General features: G+C 40.8%; 4 protein-coding genes across 6 annotated transcripts; all 4 read right to left on the reverse strand.

Moving 5' to 3' along the window:
- Nucleotides 1–58: 58 nt before the first annotated feature.
- On the reverse strand, nucleotides 59–2,970 carry gjb3 (gap junction protein beta 3). The gene is made up of 2 exons (XM_010731291.3): nucleotides 2,756–2,970; nucleotides 59–2,052 (listed from the first exon to the last, which is right to left on the reverse strand). Exon 2 carries the CDS (start codon nucleotides 1,994–1,996, stop codon nucleotides 1,139–1,141), a length of 858 nt encoding a protein of 285 aa, XP_010729593.2. The 5' UTR covers nucleotides 1,997–2,052; nucleotides 2,756–2,970; the 3' UTR covers nucleotides 59–1,138.
- Nucleotides 2,971–6,339: 3,369 nt separating this feature from the next.
- gjb10 (gap junction protein beta 10) lies at nucleotides 6,340–7,795 on the reverse strand. Of its 3 annotated transcripts, none has more exons than XM_019261313.2 (2): nucleotides 7,651–7,795; nucleotides 6,340–7,172 (listed from the first exon to the last, which is right to left on the reverse strand). In XM_019261313.2, the coding sequence occupies exon 2, from the start codon at nucleotides 7,137–7,139 to the stop codon at nucleotides 6,348–6,350; it is 792 nt and encodes a 263-aa protein (XP_019116858.1). In that variant the 5' UTR covers nucleotides 7,140–7,172; nucleotides 7,651–7,795; the 3' UTR covers nucleotides 6,340–6,347. The 3 variants fall into 3 exon arrangements, with proteins under 3 accessions (XP_019116858.1, XP_010729595.1, XP_010729594.1); XM_010731293.3 differs by having other exon boundaries at nucleotides 6,340–7,202; nucleotides 7,651–7,793; XM_010731292.3 differs by having other exon boundaries at nucleotides 6,340–7,239; nucleotides 7,651–7,792.
- Nucleotides 7,796–8,321: 526 nt separating this feature from the next.
- Nucleotides 8,322–11,586, reverse strand: ppie (peptidylprolyl isomerase E (cyclophilin E)). Its single transcript, XM_019261306.2, has 10 exons — nucleotides 11,467–11,586; nucleotides 10,931–11,029; nucleotides 10,776–10,819; nucleotides 9,967–9,993; nucleotides 9,776–9,857; nucleotides 9,576–9,679; nucleotides 9,366–9,489; nucleotides 9,047–9,232; nucleotides 8,788–8,930; nucleotides 8,322–8,391 (listed from the first exon to the last, which is right to left on the reverse strand). The coding sequence occupies exons 1-10, from the start codon at nucleotides 11,495–11,497 to the stop codon at nucleotides 8,323–8,325; spliced, it is 909 nt and encodes a 302-aa protein (XP_019116851.1). The 5' UTR covers nucleotides 11,498–11,586; the 3' UTR covers nucleotide 8,322.
- Nucleotides 11,587–13,525: 1,939 nt separating this feature from the next.
- Nucleotides 13,526–21,879, reverse strand: pabpc4 (poly(A) binding protein, cytoplasmic 4 (inducible form)). Its single transcript, XM_027275232.1, has 15 exons — nucleotides 21,239–21,879; nucleotides 18,802–18,995; nucleotides 18,051–18,166; nucleotides 16,951–17,090; nucleotides 16,760–16,854; nucleotides 16,545–16,682; nucleotides 16,351–16,446; nucleotides 15,947–16,216; nucleotides 15,347–15,437; nucleotides 15,122–15,217; nucleotides 14,879–15,009; nucleotides 14,702–14,792; nucleotides 14,488–14,618; nucleotides 14,256–14,380; nucleotides 13,526–14,148 (listed from the first exon to the last, which is right to left on the reverse strand). Exons 1-14 carry the CDS (start codon nucleotides 21,429–21,431, stop codon nucleotides 14,279–14,281), a joined length of 1,884 nt encoding a protein of 627 aa, XP_027131033.1. The 5' UTR covers nucleotides 21,432–21,879; the 3' UTR covers nucleotides 13,526–14,148; nucleotides 14,256–14,278.
- Between the last annotated feature and the right edge of the window lie 798 nt (nucleotides 21,880–22,677).

Consider the following 22,677-nt stretch of genomic DNA (forward strand, 5'->3'; position numbering starts at 1 on the left):
CATTTGTTCCACTTAGTATCAATCGCGGCCCATACTGATAAATCACCAAACATAAACACATATTCAATAAATTTAATACATTTAAATTCATACAAAATTACAATATAAAGAACAAGTGCAGAGGATACATTTCCACCTGATGTCCACAGTGGACGATTAGGGACTCAGAAAAAGTCCATCTCTTTCTCTAACCTTCCTCCCACCTTCTTCGTTATGCTCCAGCTCGAACAACACAGAATTAAACAGCAGCATTCCTTTCGCCTTATTTAAATCAACAGTGTTCTTGGATGAGGCGACTTGGTGTACAAGCAAGTCAAAACACAGGCATGTCTATGTACAACGTGTGGTTGTGCAGGATAAACCTGAGACCAAGCATATGCCCACCAAGGCTTTAGATGAAGAAATATATCAATGATATATGCATGTTGTCGTAGTAATACATTTTATCTGAAAAAATAAATGCAGTAAAAAAACAACAACCTTAGGACAGTTTGCAAACCTTCAAGTATTACTTAGCCACAACTCTTAAATTTTGAGCGTTCACAATTGTTCTTCAGTGACTTTGGGTCATCAGGACAGCAAATTGTGAAGATGGAGCTATGATATTTAAATAAAACAGATCACTGAAATGTGCCTCTAACATTCAGCAACAACAGTATGCCCTGGCACAACTGTACACACCGACAGAAAGGGTGAATACCTCTACCAGGTGTGTCCGCTCTTCTTGTGTGCTGTGTTTCATTTCCTTCCTCTCCCGTGACAAAAAAAAATAAAAAAAATTGAGAAACCTCACAGGAATGTTTCAATGTGGTGAAGGCTTGAAAAGGTACACAGTCTTTTATTGTATTGAAAAAAAGAAACCCACATATTATTAGCAAATCAATTTGGCTCAAGTTGACTTGTAAATATTGTGGATGTTGACTTGGAAACCAAAGTTCAGGCGCTCAGAAAGAGTCTTAGATGTAGACACAGGGGCCCACAGGAAGAATCCAGTACTGATGAGTCAACTTCCAGGGTCTGACACATACTGTAGTTTGGCTTATAGTTTGGAGTCTTTTTTTCTGACGTTTGTTTTGGGTTCTAGCCCAAGCACAGCTGATATCTTGATCTTCAGCTTGATTTCCGCTTCCTTTTTCAATCACGAAGCCATTAACAGATTAGGAGCAGAGGCCCTTATCTTCTCTTCAAGTTTGAGTCCAGATGGCCTGTATGCAGATTTGAAGGATGGGGGCCTTTCCTTTTCCTTAATGTCCTGCTTCAGCATCGGTACATTGCAGTTGTTAAAAGGATCATCGTTGTAGTTGTCTTGATGTGCAACCCTTTGGCGACTGCGCCTTTTTATCTTGTTTGCACATCGAACAATGCGTTTAGAGATTAGATAAATGATCTCGCAGATGTTCAGAACGATGCAGAGGGCCGAAGCTCCAACCATGAAGTAGGTGAAGACCTTCTTCTCTGTGGGGTGACCGATGTAGCAGTCCACCTGGTTGGGGCAAGGCAACACCTCACACTTAACTAGTCTTGGTAGGTAGAAGCTGTCGTAGACGTGGTGGAGGATGTAGAGGAAGGCTACCTCGATACCCGTTTTTACAAAAAGGCTGATGAGATAGGTCCACCACAAGCCACCATGTTTCTTGCCTGTGTTGTTGTACAGCTTGCTGTTGTCACCATGCCTGGCTTTGTACTTGCGCTCGCGGTCATCACGGTACGCCACGTGCATGACCACCATGAAGGATGGGCAGGTGACGAAGATGAGCTGCAAGGCCCACAGGCGGATGTGGGAGATGGGAAAGAAGTGGTCATAGCACACGTTGGCGCAGCCGGGCTGCTTGGTGTTGCAATCGAAGTCCTTCTGCTCATCGCCCCATACTCTCTCTGCTGCCACCACGTACACCATCACTCTGAACACAAACACCACAGACAGCCATACCCTCCCGAACGCTGTGGAGTATTTGTTCACCCCACTAAGGAGGGCTTGAAAGGTCTTCCAGTCCATGTCCTTGGCTGGCAGTCAAATATTCTTCTTTTGCTGTTAGGAGTTTATCTTCAGACCTGCATGTGGCAGAATGAAGAGTAGGTGAACAGGTTTTCATTATCTGCCAAACACTCTGCTTTCACTCACTGTTAACATCTGAGTCGTGTCTCACTGACTCCAGGTGGCTTTAAATAACAAAGAACCTTTAAATCAGATAATTTATCTTCCAAAGATGATATAATATAAGAACAGCTCCTACAGGTCTCATTTATCAACCCAACTGGTAACAATAACACAGTTATAGGAGTGGGCCTCCAGCCAAACTGTTCATGAAAGAAACAAGTCGGACCGACGTTACTAACACACCCAGAGTGTATATATGCATATGAAAACCAACATCTCTGCTTCAAAACTTTGATACGAATATTTATGGAGGCAGAAAGTAAATATATTTATTCTTCTGTTGCGTCTCTGTGACATGAAAAGCAGACTTCAGTCATCTGAATGTGTCTGGGACTGTCTGGAACAAAAAACAGCCTTTTACGCACAGCCTCTATGAGTAATTTGGACATATTTTCTGGACATGTTTGACTCTTTAGCGACATATGGCCCTTCTGCAATCACCAGTGATAAACGATCATGTTATAGACTGCCGTATAAAAGTCAACGAAGCAACACATTTTGGAAGGACTGCTCTCCAATTGGCAGAAACGCGAAATATACGTAGCTTAACTAATCTCAGACACATCAACAGTTCATCACAGTGAGTTTTTCACTTACCAAAAGAAGTGTTAGTCCATTGTTACTTGAAAGGGACGCGATCACGTTTATTTCCAGCGGATTTATTGCTGCTTTAATGTCGTTTTAGTCCTGTAATGCACAGATTTAGCTCCCGTCGACAGGTAGAGAAGCGCAATGTTGAGAAATGCGCTCTTGTGGGTGTGGTTAAAGAAGAAAGACTGGAGTTGCCTCAGATGTTCCCCCCTCTCTCTCTCTCTCTCTCTCTCTCTGTGTCTCTCTCACTTGCATGCCAATGTTAGGTGTAAAAAAAAACACAACAGCATAACAGTTATCACCAGGAGAGAATTTGGAGATGGACCAACACATGAACAATGAAGTCTGGAACCAGATAACCAATAACAGCCCTGGGTTTTAAACCCACACATTGTTCATGTCTAGGGTTGGCAACATGGGGACCACCAGGGGTCCTTGTAGAAAACTGCAGGACAGTTTAGTGTTATTCTACAGTGGGATTTATGGATTTAAAAAGATGTATTTCCCTACACGCAAACAGGCAAAGAACTCAAGTTACAGTATCTCCGGCAGATTAATTCTCCTAAATGAGGCAGAACAACTTCTCAAGGATTGTTGGTACTAATTAAAAAGTGTTTCCAGGAAGGACCTGGATTAATGTGCGTGTGGGTGGTTCAAACAGTATATGTATGAGGCAGACACACCCTGAGGTGAATGCATTTTTTTGTTGTGCAGGTCCTCACTTATTGTTGCAGGTTTCAAAGTATTAAGCTGGGCAGCATTTTTCTTTAACGTGACTAGTGGGGAGGAGGTCATGATGACATGAGTTAAATTGTTAGACAGAGAAATAATACATTTCCTTGTTCCTGTGCCATTTCTTTCTTATTCTGTTGCTTTCTGTAGCACCCAAATAGATGTATTGTGTTTCCTTTATTCTTTTAAAAACTGAGCTCTACTCAGATTACGCTGTCGCACTTCATGAACTTCCAGCTTTTAGAAACTTGTCCTCACTGTGGCTTTTATATCCACTCTCCCATCCAGATAACTTCACAACCACAGCTATGGTGACTGTTCTGTTGTGCCCAGCTTAGCGGTGTTGTAAAGAATATAAAATATCAGAGTGATCAGAATGTAACCTCAGTCCCAGAGCTTGCCAGTTCTTGTAGAGCTGTTGGATCATGTGTTTACATTACATAAAAGAACATCAGACTTGTTCAGACATCACTAGTCAAGTCAAGTCAGGTTTCTAAGAATTTCTCAGTACAGTCACCTACAATTTCTCAATAGGTTTGTCACAACCAAGCCCATATGAGAACTGTTGAGATGTGACATGCATGTATTATAAACCTTGCTAAAAATCGAGCTGAATTGTTGTTTTGTTTTTACTTCAGATGTGGACAGTAATTCAGTTGTCTGGTACCAGGCTAAATCATGGGTACCCTACAAATAATGAAACCAGCTTCATATTTTCAACCTTTGTACAAATACTAAACACTTGTAATGCTATCAAAGGCTACATTTGTTCAATATCAAGAGTGAAAAGTAACACTACAAAGGGATGCCATAGTGCTGGCTTCTCTAAAAGGAACACTTCATCTCGAAGTCTGGCAGCTATGAGCTAAAACTCTCAGGATTTTGTTAGAAGTATCAAGTGCAGCTGTGCTTTTCAGGAAATTCATCTACGGGATAAAGTTTAAGCATATGAACGACATCTGTACTCAGGAGACAAAAGTTGCCTCTTAGCTCTAGAGGAACTGGTCCAGGCAGTTTGCCTGGAGACACACCTGAGGAATTCATTGTGACCCAACCTCTGCCTGCCTTAACATGACTAAAACAACAGAAAAAACACTTCACTTTTCACCACTGGTACTGTGAAAGAGAGGAATTGTACCGGAGAATAGAGAGAAATACTACCCATAAAGAGCTGGGAGGGTCTTTTATGGGAGTGATTGTTGTCCTATTTAAAGAACCACCCATCAGGGCTGGACTAACAGAAAGAAAACTGGACATAATCCATACTCTTCAGAGCCAGTTACACATAAAAAAAAAATGTTGGCAACCAGAGAAAGGAAACGTCTACCCTTACTGTGTACAAATGGATGGGATGACTCTCAAATCACACACACAAAAGGTTTTTCCATTTCCACCTCATGATATCCCACCATTCAGACATTACAGCGGAGGTGAAAAATGACTTTCCAGCAGCAACTTGTCTTTCCCGAAACAGTGCCCTGGTTGCTGTGATAATCCACAGACCTCAGTTGTTAATAGATTTCATTGGAACAACTGTCTACCGAAATAGACATTCATGGTTCCGACTATCCTTTCATTGTTTGTTGTAAGACACTTTGTTCAAGATCATTCATAATGCTGCCACCTCAGTTACCCCCTCAGAGAAGTTTCAGAGGCAGTTATCTCAAAACCATCAAAAAATGCCTGCACGGCTTATTTCAACAAGATATGTTCTTGTACTCTCACTGCATATTTTCTCTATCATACGTTGAAGTGTAAATACTTGGAAACATCCATTCAGACGCTGCACGGACCGCCAAATTCCTACGCTGGGTGGATCCGCGCACGTCAGCACGGATGAATCGAGCAGAGGAGTGGGAGACTCCACCTCTGCCCTTCTCAAAGTACCAATCAACCCAAACAATGAGGGTTCTGCTCCTAGCAACACAGTACCAGTGAGTGGGAGGACTGTATGAAACACATGGAAACATTTTAAGAAGAAGGTCTGAGATCTTTGCCAAACTGCACAATTCGCACAGAATAAACAAATCCTTTGGCTGGTTTACCTTAGACTCCTTTACATATTATTTTACATAGAACAGTTACAATACTTCTGTAGAGTACAGCGCTAACTGCATGAGCGTAACGATGAAGAAAAAACCTCAAAACAAATGTTCAAAACATGAAAATGAACTTTAATGAAAAATAATATTAACAACATTGCAGTCACACTGCACCCTCAACACTGTGGAATATGCACATCCTGATGCTATTAACAGCTGTGTTTACAACACTGCATTTGAACGTCATTGCTCTCTTCTGCCTCTGGAAAAAAGCCATTTAAAACAGTAACATGCACAACAGCACAAACCTTTTGATAAATTATGTAAATTACAGTACTGACAGGGTAAGATATGAGTGTGTGAGTGAAGGGAAAAGACGCTGAACGGTCTGAACCAAACATGTGGAGGTCGGGTACCGAGCAGAGGGAAAATCTTACACAGAAAACCACATGTTTGTAAAAAAAAAAAAAAAAAAAAAAAAAAAGAAAAAAAACCTACCCCTCCAAACCATGGTGACTCTTGTAATTGGAATCAAGGCCAGATCACACACGGTACCACATTTATTTTGTTTCTGTGCAAGGGCCATAGAACTTCATTTGTAATAAAAACTCTGTAAATATTCTGTCCCGAACCAACAACAGCACATTCCAGATCAATGACACATATGACTCGTGGTCACTTAAACAGGAAGGAACTACATAAATTGTAGCTCAGTATCAGAGCAGACAAATCTCTGCTAATGTGTCTTTCAAGGAAGTGCCTGTACAGTGAGGAGAGGCACATTTCCTTTATCATGTCTTTTCATGAAGTCTTTGCCTTTGTTCTCAAGATATGGCAACGCTGTATGAAGGTGCAGGTGTTTCAGGGGTGTTTTTGCCTGTCAGCTTTAGAGTGTTTGACTCCATCAAGTTGCTTCCGCTGGACATTGTGTTGGTCATGGAGTGGTGATTGTGGTGGACTGCTGTGAAACATTCGCGGCATCGTTTGCCCACCAGGTAGACGATTTCGAAAATCGAGAGGAGGATGCAGACCAGGCTGGTGACCACCATGAACAGGGTGAAGATTCGTTTCTCAGTGGGCCGAGCGATGAAGCAGTCCACCTTGTTGGGACAGGGCTTCTGCTCGCACTTGATGAGTGAGGGGAAGTCGTAGCCCTCGTAGATGTGGTAGAGGAGGTAGACGAAGGTGGCGTCAACACCTATTTTGAAGACCAAAGTAAGGACATAGGTCCACCACAGGCCTCCCCGTTTCTTGCCGGTGTTCTGGTACAGACGGCGACAGTTTTCGCCGTACTTGAGCCGGTTTTTCCGTTCCCTGTCCTCCCTATAGGCTACATGCATTACCACCAGGAGAGAGGGGCAGGTGACGAAGATGAGCTGCAGGGCCCACAGGCGCACATGGGAGACAGGGAAGAAGTGGTCGTAGCAGACATTGTGGCACCCTGGCTGAGCCGTGTTGCATTTGAAGTCTTTCTGTTCGTCACCCCATACTTTCTCTGCTGCCACCACAAACACCATGACCCTGAAGAGGAAAACGATGGATAGCCAGACTCGGCCGAAGGCTGTGGAGTACTTGTTCACCCCACTGAGGAGGCCCTGGAGGAATGCCCAGTTCATGACGAGGTTTGTTCAGCCTGTCTTCTCTTCCTGCTGATGGAAGACAGAGGAAGTTCTTTCTAGCTGAAAAGGCACAGACAAAACTCAGGTATCTGCCAGCCTACGACAAACAAAAAAACAAAAAAAAACAGTCATGGCACAGATATAGAAGGAGGCTAAGACAACAAAGGAACAGTGAGTTGAGATTGGATCGTTATGATTTGAATAGACGTTATCTTAAAGCAAAACACAACAGACATAGGAGCGAAAAGAACACATAAAACCTTTAATATCCAAAAGTTTCTCGTCGTTGAAGCCGAAACTTTTTAGTCGCTACACTGTCGCACAGTCGGACAACTTTTACTCACTCCACAACGACTGCGCTAAACGCTGTCAAGTTTGTACAATCCGTCCGTGCGCAATTGCGCATATCCAAACTTTCCACATTAAAAAAACTATTAAATCTGGTAAATCCGAACAACTTGGCGTTATTATCCGATCTATAAGAATACATATTAATGTGTTCACTTACAGTTTAAACGCTGTTGTTGCGGTCCAGTGTCGGAGCGGTAGAAACGGGCTGGATTTGGATGAATCCCACCGATGAGTATCTCAGCACATTTCTCAACACAGGACGGGAGCGGAGGGGGTGGAGTCGTCTGCCTTTCTTCTCTTCACCCAACCTGCTCTCAGGTGTGGTAGTTGAACTGCGCTAAAAACTTGTTGTCCAATTAAATGAAAACATTGCGACATTTTTTACCCCCCAAAAAATATGGTTGTTTTTTTTCCCCTGCACGTGATCATCTCATTATTTGCATCAAACCAGTTGAACACATAACATATAAGAAAAAAAAAAAGTATAATTTGTATGCAGTGTGCTAATTTGAAAACTCAGATTAAATGTCTATAATTATTGTTAATAGTAACTTGGCATGTTACTGTTCAACGAAATTAATAAAGTTAAATGTGTTAGTTAAGTAATTATGCAACAATAAAAATGAGTATGCCAAGAATCAGCAGAAAAGCAAAGTAACAGAAATCAAGCTTTGTTTTTTTTTTTATTTTAAAAAAAAAGTGTTTATTGAAATATTTACATGGCACATGATGCATGTCCAAAGTACAAAAGACCATGAACACACTTGTGCTTTCAGACATACGCTGCCTCCATAGACAAACACAAACCAGCACACACTTCTTTATTTGTTTACACATATTCTCCACAGTCAGAGATGATAACTTTCTGCTTCGGCTTGCCATCTTTCATTCCCTGAGCCTGCAAGAAAGAAAACAGATTTACAAAATATAGCTTATATACTTGTAAACGTCTTATTATAATATGACCAACTAGGATCAACAGGACATGAAGCCAAGCCGGATGTTTGAGTTTGTATTTTTATGGTTATAATTATAATCTGCGTAACATTTGTCAGTATGATCACACAATTAATTTTTTCAATCTTCAATCACATCATTAATCTCTTTGGTAAACCATCTGATATAGTGATGTAGAGTATATAGTTAACGAACACATTGGGGCATAACTAAAGTCTGTTGATGAGGTATTACACTTATTATCACTAATTTAACCCCTTTATTATATCCTGGGATAGAAACCTGCATGAATACGTTGCATTACATTTTTAAAAACATCATTTTGCAGTCTCATTACCTCCATTGCACGGAGCACATCCATCCCCTCCACCAGGTCTCCAAACACCACATGTTTGCCATCCAGCCAGTCTGTTTTGTCAGTGGTGATGAAGAACTGAGAGCCGTTACTGTTTGGCCCAGAGTTAGCCATGGAGAGCTGTCCTGTGAGCACGAGAGACAATGTTTGGTCAGTTATCCGCATGATGTGCCCGTAAAGATAGTGAAGCTCATTTGCAGAGAGACCACACGACCTGAGAGCTCCTTACAAAGCTTCTCACCTGGAGCGGTGTGTTTGAGGACAAAGTTCTCATCGTCAAACTTCCGGCCATAGATGGACTTCCCACCGGTGCCATTGTGGTTGGTGAAGTCTCCTCCTTGGCACATAAACTGAGGGATGATTCGATGAAAGCTGCTTCCCTTAAAGCCAAAGCCCTTCTCGTGTGTGCACAAGCAGCGGAAATTCTCTGTATAAGATTAAAAGAAAAAAAAAAAGTCACTTTTGTTGTTGCTGTTGTTGTTCAAGTTAACATTGGTGAAGCTACAGTATATCTATCCTTAATAAAAATGTGATAAAATAACAGCACCCAGCATACACACCTGCTGTCATGGGAACGATATCAGCCCGAAGGAGGAAGCGTAGTCTCCCCGCTGGCTTGTTTCCAATCTTGATGTCCATGTAGACCTGAGGATTAACTCTGCCCTTTTTAGCTGGAGGCTCACCCTAACAATGAAAAATCATACTTCTGTCACTATCGTAACCGTTAAAAGTCAGAAGCACGTAAAAAAGAAAAAAGAAAGCCATCTCACCTCCTGTGTTGCAGTGTTAGTTGTTTCTCCACCCGCTGCCTCTGCCTCAGCCTCCTCTACGGTCTTCCCTGAGAACTTCTTCAGCCAGTCATCGTCCGACCACACTGAAGTAAGAGCAGAGTTAAAAATCAGAACTAAGGCTTTAAATTACCGTCAAGGCAAAAACTTTTATACACTTTTTTTTTGTTATTATTAATCACCTGGTCGAGAAGAACCTTCTTTGATTCTCATGGGCTTGGCGGTATTGACCCGGACAGTTCGTCCAAAAAGCTCTGACTCATTCTAGCAGAGAAAAAAACAAAAAAACAAAACATCAACAATAAAACAAGAAGTTTTTTTTTTTGTTTTTGTTTTGGACCTTTCACTGAGGAAATTAATGCAGTGCACTTACCATATTATCAATAGCTGCTGCAGCATCCTACAGAAGACATAAAGCAGACAAATTATATGAGTACGTTATTATTATCCATCCATCCATTATCTGTAACCGCTTATCCTCATCAGCCTATCCCAGCTGACTTTGGAGAGTCAGCACATAGAAAAATAATATTAAGTACGTGTCTTGACTTGACTGTGGGAGGAAGCCGCCCCACATCATTATTTATTCTAAAAAAAAAACAAAAACAGTTTGCATTCAATTAAAAGACAGTATTCCAATGAAACAGTATAAAGAGGATGTGATGTCTTTATTCAATTTATATTCCTGTTTGTTTTTGTTGTTTTATATATATTTATCTGTACATATCAGTTTAAGGTTTATGTCTACCTGTTAAGCTTGTTTATAGCTGTATCGATGTCTATATCTGTGTATGTACATTAAGTGTACACATAGCTGGTCACTAAAAGTGATTCTCATTCTGTACACAGTCATCGGCCCTCGTGAACCTCACATGCAGTCTCTTTCTTTTTTGTTGTGACTATGGTACACACAAACCGTCTGCACGTAAAAGTAGATTCAAGAGATAAAGCATGCGCCAGCAAGCTCAGGTGAGGTGTGTACAAAATCTAGCAAAGCTATACCTGTTTGCATGTCGAAATCAGTGCCATCGGTGTATGAATGTGTGTGAATGGATGAGTGAGATATGTAGTGCTATGAGTGGTGGGAAGACTAGAAAGGCGTTATATAAGTGCGGTATCAGGTTAGTGTTAAATTTACAATGTTGATACATAAAGAGCAGCGTACATTTGACAAATACATACCTCAGCCAGCTCAAACTCAATGAAAGCAAACCCTCTGTGCTTTTCTGAAAAAAAAACATGAGGCACATTAAGACGGCTTCATATGTATCTTACTTTAATGTTATATATATATATATAGATAGAGGGAGTCTGTGCAGTCCACCTCCTGGTCTTACCTGTTTCATAGTCTAAAGGGATCTGGATGTCTGTGATGTCTCCAAACGGTATAAAAGCAGCATGTAACACTTTCTCATCCACCTCCTCTGCCAGGCCACCTGACACAGACACAAAGACGACGATTAAAGCTTATAGTTAAATGTAATAATGAAGAAATGTTTGTTTGTTTGTTTGTTTATACAGAGGACACAGTTTACGTGCTGCGTTCAAGACACAAGAGGAACTAACGGAGACCAGAGTTTCTTGAGGCTAAAACTTTTTTATTTCGTTTATTCAGAGTTCATTATGTAACTTAATATAATATGCTTCACACGTGGTGTTGTAAATACTGTATAGAGTTTGAAACCATCGTAGTTGTAAAGTTTTACCGGCTCATGTCTTTACGTATCGGAGGTTTTCTTCACATTATGTGCACTTTATACACTATCACTTATGTCTAGGTTCATTATTTTTACCGTAATACTTTTAGTACGTTATCCAGATTTACTGCAACAGGATAATATTCATGTATTTCTATGAAGTAGTGTTCACTTACCAACATACAGCACTCGTTTATTAGCCGCCATATTAGATTTAACCCCTCAACTCTGACCCGTGCGGCTCCTCATTGGTGCAGACAGACTGAAGCCCGCCTCCCTGTGACCACGTGTCCTCTAGCGCCTCCTGCTGGAGGAGCCCCTCTCTGCCACTGGCCTCACTCGCTTTTGTATATTGATATTAAGGATTACATGTTTAGCAGACTACCACGACAGCGTGTTGTGGCAGTGATGGTAAGTTTTCATGGTCCACAAATAATTCCAAAAATCTGGCAAATCAAAACGTGCTGCAGTGAAAAAGAACTTTAGATGCTAAGAAATAAATTTAAAATGTTTTTAAATGATATTTCTTTTCACTATTTAAAGGTTCATTGTGTATCTACTAGCAGAGATAAGATATTATTCATGAGTATGTTTTCAGAATTGTATAATCGCCCGAAAATAAGAATTGTTGTATTTTTCGTAAGCTTAGAAATAGAAAAGAAGAATAGAATAGATACTTTATTGAACCCTTTTTTTACTTCAGCCTTTCAGAGATAGTAAGGTAGATAGTACGTAGTAAAAATTGTTTTTTAAATAAAGAAATAAGAAATAAAACTGCAAATAGCAATACAAAAACTATGTACAAATAAGTTAGACTGTAGACAAATGAATGACAGTCACAGCACAGGTAGTGCAAATAGAGTTAGAAATGAAAATGATGATGATGAATGTCTATGAAATAGTGCAAACAGAGAATAAAATTGTCTATTGTCTATTTTCCTCCCTGCCATGACTGCGAGCTGTTGTATAGTCTTATGGCCAGAGGTACCAAAGACTTCTTGAGTCTGTTTGTGTTCTTTATATCTACCAAGGGAGCAGGTCCTCTTTTATGAAGTCCACCAGGTTTCTAGAAAATAGACAGATCACTGGCTCTAGATACAGACTTTCGTGGTTTTCTTGCAGGTTTTCGGGCGACCATATTTTCTCTTGAATGCGGGCAGGGTGAGGGTTATTCAGTTGGTTGCAATCTGCAACTTTCCTGCTAGATGCCACTACATTTTACACACTGGACCTTTAAAAGTGACATTTTATATGCAGTCAAAGAATATTTTGGTTACCATTTATAATATGGAATCCTTCATAAAAGAAAAATCAGGCTTGTGGTACGTGGTACGTTTTGCTTGGATGAGATCAAGAAAAAAAAAGTAATCACCTTGCTTTATTTTTCAAATATTGTAAATACTGTTTACATGTCCTCCCTTCTACATGACTTCTGAAGTCCAAAGGTCCATGGCCAAAGACATGCAGGTTAATTGGTGACTTTAAAATGCCCATAGGTCTGAATATGAGTCTCAATGGTTGTTTGTCTCAATGTGTCAGCCCTGTGATGAACTGGTGACTTGTCCTGAGTGGACTGGCTTCAACCACTTGTTGCTCCTTGTTGACATTGGTCTTCTGCTGTTTGTGTTTTTGCCCCTTTATGTGCTTTCCAAGCCCAGTTCTATGACAAATTCATACCTCCACTTGTTTCCTGCATGTTCTTGTTTTCTAATGATCTGCACTTCTCTTTTTCTCATGCTGCATTGTTTCCTTCTCATCCTTCCTTAAAACTTGTCTATCCATCTGGCTGTCCAACACAGTGTCACCTATCACTTGGTGAAAAATATTTCCATCAAAGTCAAAGAATCATCAGGATTTCATAATTAAACACTTTTTTGGTCATGAAGACTTAAAGAAGAATGGGAAGAGGAAGGAATGACAGAAAAGTGTTAAGTACTAAGAGAGGATAACGTAAAAAATTAAGTTTGAACATGAAGTTAACACATATAAAATAATTTTTTATTGCAACCTTACATTGTTCTTATGTACAAAATTGGGTGCATTGAAAGATTCACTTTTAGAGCTCAATATCAAACCATGCAAAAGTGACTTTATGTCTCTGTTGTTGTGACTTCCTGTTCAGAACCTGTCCCTCCCTTTGTCGTGATTTCATGAAAACACTTTTGACTGTGAGGTTTCTATGTAAAGGTGACCAAACAAACATCGTCTTTCTCCTCAGTGCAATGAAATGTTTTACTTTTCCCTTCTTATATTGTTGTATCAATCATCTGTCCAAGGGAACACCCTAAAAGATACCAATTTAATCCAAGACATGATACTTTATATTGTTTGTGCTACTATTGCAGTGTCCTGACTATCCTGCCTCTTACTGTTAATTTGGCCTTCTCTTTGCACTACTGACTAGGTAAGTGTGTGTCGGATAGACTCAAACTGAATAAAACAGGTCAAAGTAACACAAGAATAGTAACCTTGATATATCATCCCTTTATTGAGAATACCACACACCCATGATTAACATGTTAGGATGGAAGAGTCCATCATTTCAAATCAAACATAAAACTTTCAAGCAAAGAAAAAGAACAGGGCTCATTTTGCTTTTAGAAAAAAAGGTTTCTCTGCTTTGCCACAAAGTGAAGGGCCACCATTCGAGATGCATTTGCATTATTGCTTTTGGTATGCAGTTTAAAAGTTTTACAGAACTAGAAAATTATGAACTGTAACATTTTTCAAAATGTTCAAGTATATTTTTAAAATTACATTTTCTTTTTTTTTTGTCTTTTCCTTTTTGCATAATTGTTCAGAGGAGTCTGGTGTTTGGAGTCAATGTAGTGAGTCGCTCCCCATCTCTGCTCATTTTTCTGTGAAACAACACAATGACTTTTCATTACCACCACAATACTTCAATCATGTATGCCCAAACAAGGGAACAATTATGAATAGCTTGACAGTTTGTGCATCATCATACCGATTCAGTACAGCACACAGTCTTCAGGATGTGGCTGCAGCAGCAGTTGTAGCCATGCTGCCCACTTTCTGAGTGGCATCTTTCTTTGCCTGGTGGGCTTGTAGCACTGCGACAGCTTCTTCCACCTATACAAACATGAAAAAACATTGTAGTGTGTAGTATATGTAGTGTGGTATATGGATAACGGACATGTTAGTGTGACAGTATGTCAAAGATAGAGATAGCCGAATACCTTTGAACGCAGAGATTCATGAGACTCCAGCATATGTAGCAATTCAGAGTTGTCGATCTCGAGCAGCATGCCAGTGATCTTTCCTGCCAGGTTGGCATGCATGGACTGAATCAGTGGGAAAAGACGCTCACCTAGTTGGAAAAAGTGAGAATAAATCAACCTAATAAAAACCGGAAAGCATTACAGTTCAGTCATAACAATATGAGATTCTTACCTAGCATCTGTTTCTGCTCCTGTGGAGGTGCAGCCGCCAGCATGGAGGCTGTGAGAGGCTCCTGACCCTGAACATGCACAGCTGGCTGAGCCTGGAAGGGACAGATAAGGAAAATTATAGATCTGTTTTGGGGCCTCGTGTGACAGGAACACATGATGTGAATAGACTAACCCATACCTGCTGTAAGGCAATAGGTTGGACCACCTGGGGGTTTGGGTTACGGACACCAGTGGCATATTTGTAAGGAGGCATGGCACGGGGCCCGGGGACTCCCATTGAGGGACGAGGAGCCATGGCCTGGCCAGAAGCTAGCAGAGAGAAGGAGGAAGAATGCAGCAGAATTTACACAGTGTCCTGACATCCTCTACTGTTTATTTACTGCTTATAAAATGCAAAACCATGAGTTGACGCTGAACATACCACGTGGACCTTGTGCGCCGCTATTAGGAGTCATGTGTCTCAGGTTGGCACGGGGTCCTGGCTGGCGCAGTGAACTGGGTATCCCTTGGAAACCACCTGAGAGTGACAGAAGCAGAGACAAAAACAATGAGATGTAATATAAAACTTTATCACATACAAAATGTTTACAGTATAAGGTAGCTATATCAAAGACAGATGGGCTATCATGTAGTGGCAGATCCGCACCTTGACCTCTGCCACCTTGTTGCTGCCATCTGGGGTTGGGTCGCATTTGGGCCAGCTGATTGGGTGCATAATATGTAGTCCTGTTCTGGGCCTGGTGGGTACAAGTAAGTGATGTGTGTTATTTTATGGCATTAAAATCAAGCATCAATACAACACTCAAATATTATATAATATATTTATAATAAAAAAGTTTGCCCAGCGACCTCTGGGTAATGTAGTTCAAAAACCAATATTCTAAATTTATAATGTGTCAACTTCTTTTAAACCTGTATCAAAAGATTTTTGGCCTGGGGAATGTTAAGTCCAATGTTCACTGTGCTTTGGTGCTTTGTGTGTTTTGGTCTCAACCAACTCCTGAAGAAAATAGACTTTTAATCCACTAAATGCTCCATGGACTGGTAGCGTATATCAGCTTTTTCGAGCTTTTTCAGTGAGGCTGAAGTGAAACAGTTAAGTCGAGAGCCTAAACTGCAGGCTCAAGTGATAATTATCGGTGGCTTACATTAAACATAGTCCTTCAAATCCATTTTAAATATAAAAATATATATTATATACACTTTAGCACACACACCATCATCTCAGACTTTGATTCTCACACACCTGTGGCACAGCTGGCATGAAGTAGCCACTGGTGGGCTGGAACTGATTAATGATGGCGTTAGCAGGCATGGCCCTCATGCCAGCAATACGCTGCATGTACTGATTGGTGAGGTGGGCTTTGCGCTCCTCTTTGCGCTGAGCAAGAGCCACATAGAGGGGTTTGGAGCCAACGATACGTCCGTTCATCTCAGTCACAGCTTTGGTGGCCTCTTCGGGGGAGGAGAAGCAGACAAAGCCAAAGCCCTTGGAACGACCCTCCTCTAGCATCACCTAAAATACAGAAAGATTGTGTCTGGTTAACTTCAGGCATACAATATTGTCACGCTGTTACTATATTTATGGTGCAATGATGCATAATCTCTTCTAGTGGTAATGTGCGGCAACATCTGTTTCATCCTCCTCACCTTAGCACTTGTAATAGACCCGAACGGAGAGAACTCCTTTCGCAGTTTCTCATCGTCTATGGTGTCATCCAGGTTCTTAATGTAAAGATTAACACCCTGAAACCAAACACAAGCAGTGATGACATTAATAAATTGAAATTTAAGATCGATGAGATTTGTCTGATTAATTAAGGGACTTAGTAGTTCCCACAGACCTGATAACGACTGATCCTTTCTTGTTTCAGCAGCTCAAATTTCCTCTTCAACTCTGCCTGACGTTCCATCTTCTTCTGAGCCCGGCCCACAAACACAGTCTTGCCGTTGAGTTCAGTGCCATTCATGTCCTCTACAGCCTTTGGACATAATCATTATTAACAGAGGGAATGACCAGTAAAGACTCACTTGATACATTTCTATGAGGCCAAAGTACCTTATTGGCGTCTTCATGTTTCTCGTAACTAACAAATCCAAAGCCTCTGGATTTGCCGGTGGGATCTGTCATCACCTTCACGCTGAGTGTTTTACCTGCAGAGGTTAAAGGTCAGATAAGTGGCTGTGAGACAGTAGAACTAGAGCATATTAGATTTTGGAGTATTACCCTCAACTCTAGTCCTATTTTACCATATTTGTCGAAAAGCTCCTTCAGCCGCTCGTCATCCATATCATCACCAAAGTTCTTGATGTACACATTGGTAAACTCTTTGGCTTTGGCACCAAGCTCAGCCTCCCGCTCCTTGCGAGATTTGAAACGACCCACAAACCTAAAGACAAAAGGGAGAGCAGCGATACACACTCTTTTAAAACAGTCCAGACAGGGATTAGAAAACAAACCAGGATCCAGCTCTTTTGACCTGTTTTTCCGATCTAAAACACCCTTGATCCAAGTTTCCGGGTACAGAAAGTTCCGCAATGACAGAGGAAGACCTGACCACGCAAGCACGGCAAGTAAAAGAGAGTACATTCTTTTACTAAAACATGGACAACATCCACAAAACAAATTCACAGCTACAACTCATCATGTGATCATCATTCCTGGGGTAAACAATGAAAAGACATCCAACTGCTGTTAATATCACCAGAGGCAGGCAGATATGTCGGCATGCTAGACAACACAGTGACAACCATCGTAATTCTTGGTCCAAAACTTGATGAGGAGGTGGATGGAGAGGGATGGAGGAACAAAGTCTCACAGTACAAAGGAAAGCTGAGGAGGACCAAATGATCTTATATACCTTGCTATGACGACCTCTCTCTCCTTCCGCCATCCAGTATTGCATTCCTGCATTCGATCCATCACTAAAACACACAAGCGTGGTCATACACACACACACACACACATACAAACACTCCAAGACGGGTGACCAGCGAGTGGACAAATGAGGCAACAGAAAATGCATCTGGTAGGAAAAATAAGAGTAAGTAAGAGCTTTTAGTTTGTTATCTATGAGTTTAGAGGTTATCTCCATACTGGCGGTAGTGAGAGATGAGCTTATTAGTCAGATTATTCACGCACAAACTCACCAACTGAAAAAAGACACGAAAAGTCAGTTCACTCAACACAAGTGTACAACAGACAAATCAGGTTTATACATCACATAAACTGTCACCATAAACTCAATAAGCACCTTCTACATTTCAAATCAAGTTCAAGCTAAGTTCGTCAAAACTTATCAACAATGAAAACCCCTTTGTCCCCAGTTCCTAGATGATCAGACACTCACACCTTGCGGTCATTCAAAAGCATGCCGTTCATCTTCTCAATCGCACGATCAGCGGCATCCTGGGTCTCGAAGTGGACAAAAGCGTAGCCCTTGGAACCGTTTTCATCGCACACCACCTGAAGCAGAGGAAGATGTGTGGGTAAATATGCATAACGGGCAGTAGTTCAAGATTTTAGGTGCTTATTCGCTCTCTTGTGCTTTCAAATTTATCCTCTGAATGTCAAGACAGTTAGGCTAACTGAACATAAGAACCAGAAACAGCAGGACAACAACTAGTTTGGTTACGTCCAATTTAACATGCTTAATCTTGTTTGCACAAATATATAAAAGCAACATTTTGTGGCTTTACAGGCAGGTAGTTATGGCTCAACCACTCAAATTAGAAGAATTCTCAGTCTTATCAGTTTATCAGTCACTTTTTTCAGTTTGGTTGTTAATTATCTCACTTTAGACACACTGTTAAGTATATTTTGTATATTTATATATATTTTCTTTTATGTGCACAAAACCAGGTTAGCTGTTTCCCAGAGTTCCCAAGTTCATGTAGTTTTTTGGTGGAATTGGGAGGAGGTTTACATGATAAAGTTTTAAGTGGATAAGAATATTGATATTATATTATAACTATTATAACTTGTAAATATTATAACTTATAATATACTTATAACTTGCATGATTTGGGAGAAATAAGAATATATGCACAGTATAAAAATAATAAGAAAAAGGCCCTCAGTCACATTTATGACATTTGTACCTTGCAGGAGAGGATGTTTCCAAAGGCAGAGAAGGTGTCGTATAGAGCTTTGTTGTCAATGGACTTGTCAAGATTCTTGATGAACACGTTGCCCACACCAGACTTCCTGAGGGAAGGATCTCTTTGGGACCACATGATTCTGATTGGCTTCCCTTTGACCACGTCAAAGTTCATGGTGTCCAAGGCTCTTTCAGCTGGAGTGAGGAGGGGCAGAGAGGAGGAGGGAAAGGTCACGGGTGATTGTTTACATGAGGCCATGAGTCTGGGAATATGTGCTATACATCATGCTTCCATCTATCATGGTCGATACATCTACTGTAGCACTTCCACACAATGAATTATTGTTTCTACTCCACCAACACCTGTAACTATAACAGTTTGACAGGGTATGCATGCAGGGTATGTTGCCAGCCTGACAAGGGACAAGTAACATGGGTAGGGTACTGCAGTAAACCATGTGGCTGATGAGCAGCTGGGACAGGTGTGGAGGGCAGCTGCAGTGGGCAAGCTGGGAGCCCCCTTCTCTGACTCACCACATGCTGCTGGGCCACATCGCACCTCGACCAGTTGCAAGATTGTAAGATTAAAAGTAGTAATCTTCATTTTTCTGAATTGATGTCTTGAACCCAGTTTGATCATTAAAAAAGGTTAAATTACTATTTATCCATGTCTGTCCATTGCTTTAACTTTTATAGGCACTCACGTTCATGTGGGAACACATGCCAAACATCCTTTTGTTCAGTCAGTCCACAGTAACACACACACACACACACACACACACAGGCCAGGCTTTCCAGCTAAAAGTGTCTGGTAAACAAAACGGAGCTGCCTTGCGTCTGCTGGCATCAGCAGTTTGGCTTGCAATTGTACTTCACAGCCCACGTGCTCAGAGAAGATGTGTGATTGCTGTCAAATATGTGGACCTCTGGAAGATCTCTATGGCCTTTTTTTTTAAAAAAACCATGTAAAACATGGTTATTTATATATTAAGCTGAGTCATTTGGAATAAAAATAAAATGTTGGAATACTTGTTATTCTTAACTATTTCTGACATGTTAACTTAAATTTAGTATTGGGCAGGCAGGTTTGGGGCTGCTCAGAAAGACCTTCTATATTTAGAGAGGGGTCCTGAGAGGTATGTGCTGGCATGGAGTATGAGTAGAGCATTCTCTACCACTGATGGGGAAGAGACACATTCAACAAGAATGCTTAGATGAGCAACACCAGATCTAGTGAGTGTTTGCATATACAGCTGTGACATGAAGCAATCTAACAGAGACCACAAAAATACTAAACTACTGCACTGCCCCGCATGAAAATCAGATGTACTGACTGGCTACAAATGTGCTCAGGTAGATATTTCATAGCATTTTACGAGCAGTGAGCTGTTCCCCCACACAGGCACGTGTTAGGACTCCATGTAAATACACAACGGCTACCATCCCCCATGTCCACACATCTAATAACAAATGGTGTCTTCTCACTTGTGGCTCTTGTTACATTTACTCAAGTGAGTGATACTACCTTCCTGGCAGTAATCCAGTTGTAACCTATCATTACTCCAGCGTTTGGTAACCAACTCCGATAAATGGTGACAACAGGTGTTTAACGTTGATGCAAGAGGCAAAAAAGAGTCCACACATTGTAAACAGCGGGCCTCCAAAGACAACCACAACACCTGCTACTATTGCTCAATGCTTTGATATTATTAACTGCAAATGGAAAAGACTTAGAGAAAACACAAGCAGTTCAGATAACTCTATGATTCATCTAACCAGTTCATACTGGGATTAAAACAGGATAAAGTATTTGATAGTATTGCATGTACCAGACAATACATAAACATACAAGCAGGCGGTGCAGGGGTTATTGTTCAGCTGTACTTTCATGCTTTCAGTGAATATGCCGTAACAGAAGAGGGCAATGGGAATTGGTTTCACAGTGGCCCTTTAAATAGGAGCAGAAATGGGTCACTTTTGGGCTGAATGAGTGAGATCTGCAAACATTCCCAATTGCAGTGCTATAACTGATGAGCATAAAATGACTTTTCTGTTAACTTTTCAGCATAAATCAAACTCAGCGTGTGTGTGAGGGCTTTAATCATGGTAGTGACATATTACCAGGAGCATACAAGAACTGGGACATGCTTATATGGGTCAAATGAGTGCTCAAACCAGTCTGAAAGAAGAAGTGTCCTGTGATTAGATTGCAGGAATATCAATTCATCCACCATAATTCAGTGAAAGTCATCCCTTTAATAAAAAATAAAAAAAAATCCATTGCTGGTGTGTTCCTAGTTTTGCATTTGATTCCAGTTTCAGGGCTGACATTGAAAGCATATGATGACATTGTCAGTATTTGAAGGATGCATGCTTTCTGCCTCGTAAAGCCGCATGCAAGTAACAAAGTGTACAGCGGATCACTTGACGTTCCTTACCGTCAGCAGGCTGCGAGAAGTTAACGTAAGCATATCCCAGGGATCGCCGGGTGATCATGTCTCTGCATACCCGAATGGAGAGCACCGGTCCGGCTGGGCTGAATTTCTCATACAGCATAGCCTCCGTGATATCGGGGTGCAGGTCGCCAACGTAAAGAGAAGCCATCGGATAACTCCCCGTCGCTGTGTTCATATCTCGGACTTCACACAATAAGTGAATGTAAAGCTTCCCTCAATAAAACGCCAGGAAAAAAGAAGCCGGTGTGAAGTGTTTCCCGTGTCCGATTCTCGCCTAATAAAGACACTGACAGCTGGCTCTCCGGTCCAGCGTGTTGAAAATGTCAAACCTGAAAAATCACGACAAAAAGCCGATATCTTTCTGAAGTGTCTTCTTTAAAAAGAAAAAAAAATAATTGCCAACTTCGGGTTAAGCCCGAGGCCTCCTGTTTATAGTATTTTTTATTTATAAAAAAAAATTTTGCTATTTTTTTTTAAACGTTTGTATTTCTTTAAGTATTACGGTACTTTGTTTTTTTTAAGATTTTATAGATTTTATATTTTTTATATTATTTTTATTTTAAGTTTTTCAAGAACAGTGAGTTAGACACTCACGGTTGTTTTGTGGTCGGGGAAAGAGACTGCGTGAGGAAAAGCATGGGCACTTTATACAGAGTGGCTGTGCGGAGGAAATAGTGGCCAGGGTCAAACTTGGGATAGAAAAAAAAAAACACACACACTGAGCATGCGGAGTAAAAGGGAGAGCGCACACTGTACTACCCCAACTACAGAGCCCAGCTCCCCACAGCGACATCTGGGTGGGAATACAAAAGGCTTTCACATACAGACTGTGGACAGGGTTTTTTTTTTTTTTTTTTTGTCTGGTGAATATGTATTACAGAAATAAACACTGAATAAATAAAGACAGCACTGATTTGCCTCTTAACCCAGAAGTGTATGGTATTTCATTTACATTAAGTTGATGCTTTCAGCCAAAGTAACTTACAAAAAAGGGAAACAACCAAAAGGTACAGTGTACAGAAGCCCTAAAAGGCCAAACATACATTTTATTCCACCTGTTATCGTGTTAATGAGATAATTTCCTCTGAGATAATTAATTTGAGAAGAAAACAAAATGATAGTCTAGTGTATTGAATCAAGTGTTGTACAAGCCTTTGTCAGAAATTATGGATCAAAGGAATTTTTACAGTGGTGTAATAGGTTTGCTCGCTCAGTGTCATGGACTACATGCACTTGCCATACATTCTGTAATACGGGCACACTTGATCTAATACACATCGCTTTGTTTTCGAGATCTTGAATCAATCATCGTTATCATAGGAAGACTGGTGGAATAAAATGTATGTATGGCCTTTTAGGGCTTCCGTAACAGTGAAACAAGGAAATGTTAGTGCAACAATAAATACTGTTACAGTAGTAGA

Source organism: Larimichthys crocea, chromosome XXIV, assembly GCF_000972845.2.
Source record: "Larimichthys crocea isolate SSNF chromosome XXIV, L_crocea_2.0, whole genome shotgun sequence".
Classification (NCBI taxonomy): Eukaryota; Metazoa; Chordata; class Actinopteri; family Sciaenidae; genus Larimichthys; species Larimichthys crocea.